This window comes from Camellia sinensis, chromosome 7 (genome assembly GCF_055761805.1).
Source record: "Camellia sinensis isolate YWXY chromosome 7, ASM5576180v1, whole genome shotgun sequence".
Lineage (NCBI taxonomy): Eukaryota > Viridiplantae > Streptophyta > Magnoliopsida > Ericales > Theaceae > Camellia > Camellia sinensis.
In genome coordinates, this window is record NC_138967.1 from 47177375 (window position 1) to 47188927 (window position 11553).

The following is an 11553-nucleotide window of genomic DNA, read 5'->3' on the forward strand; positions in this document are numbered from 1 at the left end:
TGCCCAGTTTTTTACTGATAAATTTCCATTTGTGGACTCCCTCCTAACGTATCGTACAGAGTGTCAGTTTAGGGCTCTTACCCATGAAAGTGAACCTTCAGGCATTCTGGTCGACTCTGAAAGGATATCACCTTTCCACCTTGGCTATCTTATATCTTTGAGACAAGGGATTTTAACTTTTAAAATGGGATTTAATTTCATTTCTGAACCGTACTCCCCTAACTGATACGGTCGTCAATTTGGGTTTGCTCAAGCGTGCCCTACACCGTTTAATGTATCTTGTCGGCAGCCCTCTGAGTGGTCTAAATTTCATTACAACTGGCGCCATATGTTACGCTGAGGTACAAAAGTCTCATTAGAGTTACCAGGCACCCGATCTACTTCTCACGTAACCATGCCTCATGCCAATTGGTGGTTGGGAACTTCCTTTACTGTTCTCCAATATGTTACTCATACCCAGCCAAAATCTTCATGCAAGAGAAAACTAGATATGTCAATTAAAGATTGAAAGACGAAGAATCCTTCTTACTCTAAAGCTAGGTCACCATCTTCACCTATTGCTCTGGAAGCATCATCACCTCAGAGAATGGATAATAGTCGACCACTTAATGCTCCTTCCCGATCTAGTTACTCGGTTTTAGATCTCCTTCATCTTTTCGAGGATATGTGTAATTCTCAATTTAAAATGAGATTTAGCTTTGAGCAATTAGATTCTGGCCCTCAATTTTGTAGTCTCGCAAAGCTTTTTCCAGAGACTATGTCGATCAGTGATTGTACAGGAACTTCCCAACCCACCGTAGCGACCAAAACCCCAATGGATCAATTTCGCACATACTTGTACTCTTTTCTTGAAGATAAAGATGAGAATATGATTCAAGAACTCTTTGAGGGAGATGGGTATGAATTAACTGCCTTGGGTCGTATTCACATTAAGAGTGTTGAAATTCCTTCTTCAACCAAATCTTTTGATTGTTCTCTTAATGGAAGTAGCGAGAGTGAAGATGAGTTTTATGACTACACCCCTCTTTTAGATGGCACACCGACTAAGATGAGTAAATTGCCCCCAGCAAATGTAGGTTTTTCTTCTCCTTCTTCGAACAATCCATCCAAGCTATTAGAGAAAGGTATAATTCTTTTTTTTTTTTTTTTTTAACACCTCTCATTTTCTTAAGCACTGTGCCTCGGACTTCCCCAACTGCCTTGTGTATGCCATTGGCTACCTTTAAGGGTATTCTTATTCATTCCTTGTACCTCATTTTATTTCATCATCCTCGTGTATGCCATTGGCTACCTTTAAGGGTATTCTTATTCATTCCTTGTACCTCATTTTATTTCATCATGTAAACATACTCAAGGAACTCTTTTCTCTTTAGATCACGCCACATTGCATTATCCGTGGTCCACTTGTGGGAATCACAACTTGTCTCCTCTCCCACCTAAGTCTCCTTAAGCCGTACACCAAAGTATACTTCATTCATCTATATATATATATATTGTTTTTACCTTCTATGTTTTCATTGAATATCTCTTTTTATTTTCACAGAAATTACTTCTGACACATTGGAAGAGACAGACGAAATTACTTCTGATATCTCGGAAGAGGCCTAAATTCTTGAAAACTTACTTGAAGCAAATGGGGTTAACAAATTATTTGACAATCTTGAAGCACAATTTGCTCCATCTAGCCTTCTTTTGGGAACTTCCTCTAACGAAGCAGCCACCCATATTTAGAAAGGTCTTACTATTTCTCTCCAATCAATAACGGATGTTAATGGCATGATTGCTGTAGCAAACAACGTTTTCATGATTTTGAAGAGTTTGGGTGTAGACTTCATCTCCTTTTTACGAGAAGGTGAAGATATTCCTAGGGTGCTTTGCTTTGAAAACCCAACTTGCAGATTTTTCAAACTTGTCTACTGTAGAATTTGAGGCCCAATACTATGAGAAAAAGCTTCATTTCGACAAAGTTTCTGGCAAACATGATCAGTTGTCTGCTTCAATTATCAAGTCGAATGAGCACATTACGGGTCTTAATCAAAGGATTATTCAAACCAAAGAGTTACTCAAACAACTGGAAGAGGAATTGTCATCCACCCAAGCGAAACATGCATCCTTTATGTGTGATTTTGCACAAGCTTCCGAGAGTGTTTCTAAATCAGAAGAAGACATGCAAACTACACTGAATGTTTTGAGCCAACACAAGAAGAAGAATGGACAATACAGTGTTATGGAACGTGCTTTTGAAAGGGCCAAGGCTTCTCTTAATGAATGAATGCACTTTTATTTTTTTTTATTCATTCGAACATAATGTATTTATGAAATTTCGCTCAGTAATGGATCTATTTGTTATATGAAATTTCTCAATACAATACATTGATTTGTCTTATTTTAGCTATTCACAGTTTATACTCTTGCGGGCTAGGAGTATCCAATGTTTTATCACCTTAGATTTCAGTGAGGTATTTTAACAGTTTGACCACATACAATACCGTTGGTGGTATTCGACTTTTGTTTGGCTGTACACAGTTTATACTCTTGTGGACCAGGAGTATCCAATGTTTTACCACCTTAGATTTCGGTGGGATATTTTAGCAGCTTAACCACATACAATACCATTGGTGGTTTTTTACTTTTGTTTGGCCGTACACAGTTTATACTCTTGCGGGCCAAGAGTATCCAACGTTTTACCACCTTAGATTTCGATGGGATATTTTAGCAGTTTAACCACATACAATACCGTTGGTGGTTTTTTTTTTTTTTTTTTTGCCCTAACTTTTGCGTAGGCCACCCTTTCGAATTTTCAACCTAGCAGGCTTTCTTAAGGGTAATATCTCTTCAAGAACCTTGCATTGGTTGGGGAAATGATTCTGTCACCATCCATCGTTATCAACAAATAGGCCCCATTAGAATAAACCTTCTCAATCACATAAGGTCCTTCTTATTTGGGCTCAAGCTTTCCTTTGGTTCTTCGTGAGACTACTATGGGTGTTCTAACCATTAGTACCAAGTTTCCCTTTTTAAAGGAACGAAGCCTTACTCTTTTATTGAATGCATTTGCCATCCTTTGTTGGTAGATCTCCAAGTTCTGTTGAGCATACAACCTTCTTTCATCCAGGGTCTCCAGCTCAGTCAACCTCACTCGTGCACTTTCATATTCTGTTAAGGACTCTTGTATTGCCACTCGCAATGATGGTATTTGAACCTCAAGTGGTAACACTGCTTGTCCTCCAAAAACCAACGAATAAGGGGTTGCTTGAGTAGGAGTTCTGTGCAAAGTCCGATAAGCCCACAAAGCTTCTTGTGACTTTTCATGCCAAGCTTTTTTGTTCTTATTCACCATCTTCTTGAGAATTTTGTACAATGTCTTGTTGAAAGCTTCTGCCAAACCATTGGCAGGTGCATGATATCTTGATGAATGGTTGTTTTTGATTTTGTACTTGGCAAATAACTTGTTCAAAGCATCACTCCTGAATGGCTGTCCATTATCCATGATAATACTTTCTGAAATCCCGAACCTGTAAATGATATGGGTTCAGATGAACTTAGAGACAACTGTGCTTTTTGTATCCTTTAAAGCCACGGCCTCTGCCCATTTTGAGAAATAGTCAGTTGCAGCTGGGATGTATCGATATCCTCCTGAAGATGGAGGTACAAAAAGACCAATAATGTCCATACCCCATGCTGCAAATGGCCAAGAATAAGTTGTTAAATGTAAAGGCTCTGGGGGTTGGAGGAGAAAGATCCCATGGAATTGGCAGACTTGGCATCTTCGAGCATAATCTATGCAATCTGCAATCATAGTCGGCCAATAGTATCCCAACCGTGTTAGCTGCATATGTAATTTAGGACCACTTTGGTGTGCCCCACATACACCTGCATGCATTTCTGCTATTACCTCTTGAATACGCTTCTTGGCTATACACCGCATATACATTCCATCCAAAGACCTTTTGTATAACCCATCCTTCCACGAGACGAATTTGGTAGCCCTACGTCTCACTTTAATTCTTTTTACTTTATCTTCAGGTAACCTACCATGTTGGAAGTAAGCTATGAATGGTTCCCATCAATCCTCCTCATTTTCTCCTTTCGTGGTGACGACCAAGATTGGAACCAAGTCATAAACTTCTTTTAAAGGTTGTAACACCCTTCTTTCGCCTACCGTGATAGTAATTGTTTTGCTATCTGGTAAGGTGAGTGATGCAGCCAAACTTGCAAGTGAATCAGCTCAAGCATTTGTTCTTCTCTTCACGTGAAAAATATGTTTTTTCTTGAATTGCGAAAGCAATTGATCAGCCCTTTCATGATACAGGATGAGACTTGTTTTCTTAACAATGTATTCTCCACGGAGTTGCTTTACCACCAGTTTCGAATCTCCATAAATTGAGAGTTCTTCAATAGGAATTTGTAATGCCAATTCTAATCCAGCAATTACAGCTTCATATTCTGCCTCATTATTGGAGCATCCCTCACTTAAGGCGAAAGAATGGGTGATTATAGCATTGTCTGGAGTCACAAACACAATTCCAGTTCCAGCTTTATTATTTTTAGGATTTTCTTGCTTCTTGCCATCTGGACTCCTTGAAGCTCCATCATAATACATCTCCCATCCTTTCTGAATTTCTACTTGCATAACTTCTTCATCTGGTTAATCAATTACTAGAGGTGAGTCATCAGGTATAGGATGTGCTGCCAAAAAATCTGCTAGAGCTTGCCCCTTTACAGCTCTTTGGGGAACATATTCAATTGCTAATTGTTGGAGAATTACAGCCCACTTTGCAATTTTCCCTGAAAGTATGGGCCGTGAAAGTATATATTTCAAGGGGTCTGCTCTTGATATCAACTTGACTTCGTGTTCCAAGACATAGTGCTTTAGTTTTTGCAAGGCGAACACCAAGGCAAGACATGTCTTTTCGATAGGAAAGTAATTGACTTCTGCCCCAACCAGAGTATGACTCAAGTAATACAAGGCATTTTCTTTCCCATGCTCATTGTGTTGTGCCAACAGTGTCCCTAACGAATCATCCAAGGCTGTTATGTACAACAAGAGTGGTTTCCCTTTTATTGGACTCATGAGTACTGGAGGCTTCAAAATATACTCCTTAATACTATTAAAAGCATTTTGGCACTGCTGATCCCATTCAAATGGAACACCCTTTTTCATCAATCTTGAGAATGCCAAGCATCGACCAGCCAAGTTAGAAATAAATCTTCTGATATAGGCCAATCTCCCTTGTAGCCCCTTCAATTCCCTTAAATTTCGCGGGGGAGGCATTTCAGCATTGGCTTTAATCTTAGTAGGGTCAATTTCAATCCCTTTGTTTCAAACCACAAACCCTAGAAATTTTCCTGTGGAAACTCCAAATGCACATTTTAGTGGGTTCATCTTGAGTTTGTATCTCCTCAAACGTTCGAAGATTCTTCTCAAATCTTCCACATGGTTTTCCTTTTCCTTTGTCTTGACGACAAGATCATCAACATAGCATTCAATGGTGTCATGGAGCATATCACCGAAAATTATAGTCATCGCCTTTTGATACGTGGCCCCAGCATTTTTCAAGCCAAAAGGCATTACCTTATAGCAAAAGACTCATCTCGAAGTCCTGAATGCAGTCATTTCTTCATCTTCAGGTGCCATTCGGATTTGAATGTATCCTGAGTATCCATCCATAAAAGACAAGGTTTCATACCCAGTAGTTGTATCTACAAGAAGCTCAGTGATGGGCAAGGGAAAGTCATCTTTAGGACAAGCCTCATTGAGATCACAGAAATCAATGCAGACCCTTATTTGACCATTCTTTTTCTTGACCGGCACTATGTTTGCTAGTCAGGTTGGATATTGGACTTCCCTAATGAATCCTGCATTGATAAGCTTGTCCACTTCGGCTTCAATTTAGGCTGTAAGCTCTGGTCGAGTTCGCCTCTGAGGCTGTTTAACTGGCCGTTTCTCAAGGTTAATTGCATGTTACGGACTGCAATCTCTGGATTAAGACCAGGCATCTCACTGTAGTTCCATGCAAATATGTCATGATACTCCCTTAAGAAGAAAATATATTGTCGAGCTTCTTCTTCCTTTAAATTTGCACTAATGAAGGTTGGTTTGTTTTCTCCTTCATCACCCAGATTTATTTCACGAAGGTCATCCATGGTGGCTTGGCCTCCTGCTTCAAATTCTGTTGGTGCAGGTTGAGTTTCATCTTGGTCAACATCTTCCAACACATCTTGAGTGATAGTCATGTTTACTGGAAATTTTTCCTCATTCCCCCGATAGCCTAACCCTTCTGTCCTAGCGGTGATAATACCACCTTGCTGGATAGCCTGCCTCTGCAAAAGTGTTAATGCAAAGTCAAATGGTGTCATTGTTCTTCGTATTTTTTTAGGATCCAAACCAACTTTCACCTACATTTGTGTAATTTCTGCAATGAAGGTAGGCTTCTCAAAACTCGAGATGTTTTCTTCTGGCACTTGTTCAACTTTCACTTTCTGTTCAACATCTCCAAGTGAGTGGAATATGATGGGTTTCGACCCTTTTCCTTTAGAAGGGACCACAATCTTATTATATTTCTCCACATAGGTGCATTTTGTCCTCCTTAATGGCAATGTGAACTCACCCTTGAGATCCAAAATTGGATTTCTTAGGGCTAGAGCCTTTGCCCCTAATTTCCTTTCGGACTTTGGCACATATCGAAATGTTCTTTTTATTGAAACTAGAGTAAACTCTAGAGCGTCTTTGACATTCGGAGTATCTTCAGACTTTTTCACATCTTTTCCCTTTCTTTGTGAAGTCTTTGTCTAGAAGCGAGAATCGGCATAATAGGCCTCTACTTCTCCAAATGGATCATTGTCAGCCACAATTGTCTCCTCTTTTTTGGGTGAAGACAACGAGTACATGATACATTGGTGATAAGTTAATGGCACTGCATGATGATTATGCATCCATGGTCTCCCAAACAAAGCATTGTAGGAGGTGTCTACATCAATGACCAAGAACTCAGTGCTTTCTTCAATATCCCAAACTTGGTTCGCAATTCAATTTTTCCCATTGGGTGTTGTTCATTCTGATTAAATCCTTGAATGACCAGACGACTTGGGCGCAGTTGTGAAATTCGAATCCCTAATAGGTTTAAGGCCCTTCGAGGCAGGAGGTTTACCGCAGATCCTCCATCAACCAAAATTCGAGAAATCTTCACATCATGGATAAGCGCAGTCATAAACAAAGGCCGATTATGGTCTGTCATTTCAGCACACATGTCATTGCCATCAAAGGTTACCATAGCCATGCATGTAGTTGTCTTCTCTTGATTTCTACCCTCAATTTCTTTGTGGAAATCCTCTAGCTTGGACAGGGCATATATTAAAGACTTTCAAAGCTCTGGAGACATTTTCAATGCATCATATACGCTCAATAATGCTGGAATTTTCTTTAGATGAGCTAGTACATCATATTTCACTTGCTCTTCCTCCAGCAAAACTTGTGAAACTTCTGACGTTTGAGGGTCCTAAGGATTTCGTAATTTCCTTCGGTAGGTCAAGTAAGTCTGGCATACTTTAGCAACCGCCTTTTCGTTGACCTCAACTTCTTTTGTTTCCTCCCCTATTTGGACCATGTTAACTAGTCGAACTACAGGGTGATCATCATCATCAGTCACTTCTCCATCTTCCTGGAGCTGCATTCTTCTCCCATTTCTTAGGTACCGAGAGTCGCGCCTATAAAAGCATTGGGATTCTTCAAAACCATTCTTCATGGCCTCCCAACTAGGCACCACGACTCCATCGAGGGAGCAATACCAGTCAAAGGCGATCCCCTCTAAAAAAATGGGAAATTGTTTTAGGCAAAGTGCTTGATTTTCACTGTTTCAAGAAACGCCTAATATGTTTTTAAGGATCTCCATACCCTTCATATAGCACAAAATTTGGAAGTTCGTATCCTTCAAGAAATTACCCATAAAGGGAACAAATCCCTTGGGCGATTAGTGCCCATCTCTCGGAGATCAAGGGCAGTTTCAATCTTCTCCTCAATTGTGCCTTCTATGAAATCATCCAAATGTTCTGACATCTCAATTTCTATTGGCCATGGTATATAAAATGTCCTATAGAATCGATCAGCCATGGTGTCCCAATCTAGGATTGAATTCGGTGGTAGGCTGAAGTACCAATCTGCTGCCCATCCTTCTAAAAAAAGAACAAACTGCCGTAGAAGTAACGCCTGACTTTTTACTATGTTTCCACATTGTGCAAGGAAATGAACCAAATGGCGTCGTGGACAACCTGTCCCATTATATAAAGGAAAACGAGGTACTACATATCGGTCACGACCCAAACCCGTCCCTATAGGTTTAGCATCATAACCGGCCAGCAATCCTTGGACTACCGAAGGCCTCTGAACAGATTAACAAGATTAAGGGGCTAGCGGAAGTAAATACATAAATATAGCTATCCAATGAGCTGTGCTGACTTATATGAAACAGAATATTTAAAAACTTTACATACATAATCAAAAATCATTCATACATTATATCCACACACATTAAAGTATCTTAAGTACGGCCAACAGAACAATCGAGTCTTATATATACAGAAACGACAGAACTTAAACACTGGACACTTCGAGAACCTCCACATGAGGCACAATGGTTGGCTGACAACAGAACACAGATCTAGACAAAAGCCTTGAGGCTCGGGCTCCAGAATGCTCACCTATACATATATATACGCACAATGAGCTAAAGCCCAATGAATAACATTAAGGTAAAGGGGTTAGTGAACAAAATCCGAATATATCATAAGCAGAAAACAGACCAGAGAATAATCATTCTCATATCAGAACATAATAATGGTACATCCCATAAAACACATCACAGAACGTCTTTCTACTAGAGTAATCAGTTCCGGATACCAATTAAACACATATCACCACAATGAAGTGGCTAATGAGATCTCATAATCACATGTATGTCATGGACCCACATTTTCATGCCGTTCCCCATGACTTGGGACTATCTATGGATGCCATAATAGATTTCAAAGATGGAATATTCGTTCACAAAGACAGATATCATTTTAGAAATCAGAATTTATCATATTTCAATTGGAAATGTAATTCATATGAACGTATCTTTACAATAACGTTACTCACAGTGGTTCCAGTAAGCAGTCAATCAATCCTCGAGTCTTGACCTACAATCACAAAATACATAACACGAGCATGTCTTGTCATTACACATTCAAGTGGCCATTAAGGCTTAGCTTTCATTACATTGGTTCTTATTCCTTCTTATCACATTGCCCAAAACACACACATTTGCAGTATCGGAACTTAGTACAATCTTTTTCTTAGTGTGTTTCTAATCCATAACCTCATTACCATGCCTTAATTAAGTCTTAGAAATGCCTAAGATGCAATGAGGATGCAAAAACATGAGTTGAAACACTTGGTAAATGTTCTGAAAATAAGGTCCCCGCTCGAGCGTAGCTTTCCTCGCTCGAGCGGGAATGCAAAATGAGAGGGGTCGCTCAAGCGTAGCTTTCCTCGCTTGAGCGGCCTGTAAACTTGGAAAAAGTACTGGTTGGTCACAAACTACGCTTGAGCTACAACTCCCACGCTCGAGCGGATCAATAATATACAAAGGGTTCACTTGAGCGTGACTTTGGTCACTCGAGCGGAGTGCTCATGCCTGCAAAAATACTAAGGGCTCGCATTCTTCGCTCGAACGTAGGTTTCCTCGCTCGAGTGGACTGTGAAATTCTGGGTTTCCAAAAACAGAGTTCTGAGCTTCAAAATGCAATTCAATGGCTACACTCATGCACAGCTTAATCAAAACACTTGGAAAACTTTTCTAAAACACACATATATGATCATTTTCAAACCTTTAGCTCAAGACTCATGGATTTAGCAAATTTGAACTTTAAAGCTCATGCATGAAAGATTTTCAAGCTATTTTCTTGATTTCTTCAAAACATGCAACTGGTTGGTATGAATCCATGAATTTCCAAAACATTATGCAAGATATGAACTCACATGCTTGCAATGACTTCAAAACTCTAACTCAAAATGATGGAACCAAAAGGTTAATCTCCAAGGATGCACATGCAAGACATCTACAAGGCCAAAGACCCACTTCTCTTGCTAATTTCATGAAAATGGTTCAAAGATGTGTTGAAATCGTGATGCATGGAAGTTAACTGCAGAAAATATGCTTAAGACTCTTACCTAGAGCTTTGATTTCAAACAATAAGAGATGGACTTCCCTTAGCTCTCTTCTTCTCCGTCAAACCACACAAATGTAGAGCTTTCTCTCTCTAAAGTGAGCTATCCCTCTCTCTCTCTCTCTCTCTCTCTCTCTCTCTAAGGTGAACTCTCTGCTCAAAGAAGTAGAAAGTACAAGAAGAATGTTGCCTACATTCCCTCACATTTCAGCAGATATACACAACACTCACACACCTTCACATCCGAATGAATAACACGTGCACACGCATGCACTACTCCAACACACTCACAAGAATTTATCCTCTACACTCAACACCATCACATGCCTTGGCACAACATACACTTAATCACATCTTGAATCATGAATAGGAGTAGATTAGGCATAAATCATGCATCATCTTATTAAACACAAGTAACCTAAATTAATTATGGTTAGCACATGACTCAGTTAACCTCAAACTGTTCTAATTAAGGCTTAATTCAATCACATGTGATTTTACTGAACTGAATCATTCTTTTAATTAAACTCACCATAGTGTTCTAAAAATTCCAACTAGTCCAACCATGCGGTCAATTCCCAATTCTGACATCAATCGCGCCATCAAATTGATATTCTAAGCAAAAATTGCAACAGATATTACTATGATTAACAGATAGAAAATCGAATAGCATGCAAAAATACAAAATTAACATATAATTATTTTAATCACTTGATTAGTGCCCTTAATCATGGATTAGTAATTAATCATGGATTAGTAATTAATCATGGATCGGGGTTGTTACAGTCTCCCCACCTTAAAAAGCTTGGTCCTCCAAACTTAAGTTATCTTATATCAAAAGAAATGATGTTCATCAATATATATATATATATATATATATAACGGCAATTCTTTACAAAACAGAAGCATAACCATATTTATCATTATGCTCATAACCCAATCTCGACCTTAGCTTCATACAGAAACAGAATCATAAATCATAAACAGAGATTAGGGTTCGTATCAAAACAGAGTCTTATACACATCCAGATTTTAATCAGAAACAAATTCATATACACGTTCATAGTCACATTCTTGTCCAGATCATACACAGATGTCAGAAGTCTTACTTAAACATACGTGATGCATTCATTAGCACTAACAAATCTGATGACCCATAAAGGGACCTGATGACCCATAAAGGGACACATGTTATATGATGCTAAGAATGTCACGAATACATATCACAAATTGGACAATCATTTAGCATACAACATATAGCATTTCAGAAAAAAAAAACTTATTTTGTCACACAGAAAATAAATACAATTGGATATAACTTTATTAAGTTATTACTCTCATTACTTA

General features: G+C 39.0%; 1 protein-coding gene across 1 annotated transcript; it reads right to left on the reverse strand.

Moving 5' to 3' along the window:
- Positions 1-2938: 2938 nt before the first annotated feature.
- On the reverse strand, positions 2939-3490 carry LOC145795775 (uncharacterized). The gene has a single exon (XM_082880675.1). It carries the CDS (start codon positions 3488-3490, stop codon positions 2939-2941), a length of 552 nt encoding a protein of 183 aa, XP_082736801.1.
- Between the last annotated feature and the right edge of the window lie 8063 nt (positions 3491-11553).

Bases quoted from the DNA above. Each gene is read 5' to 3' on its own strand.
- LOC145795775 (XM_082880675.1), bottom strand. From the start codon at position 3,490: ATGGATAATGGACAGCCATTCAGGAGTGATGCTTTGAACAAGTTATTT.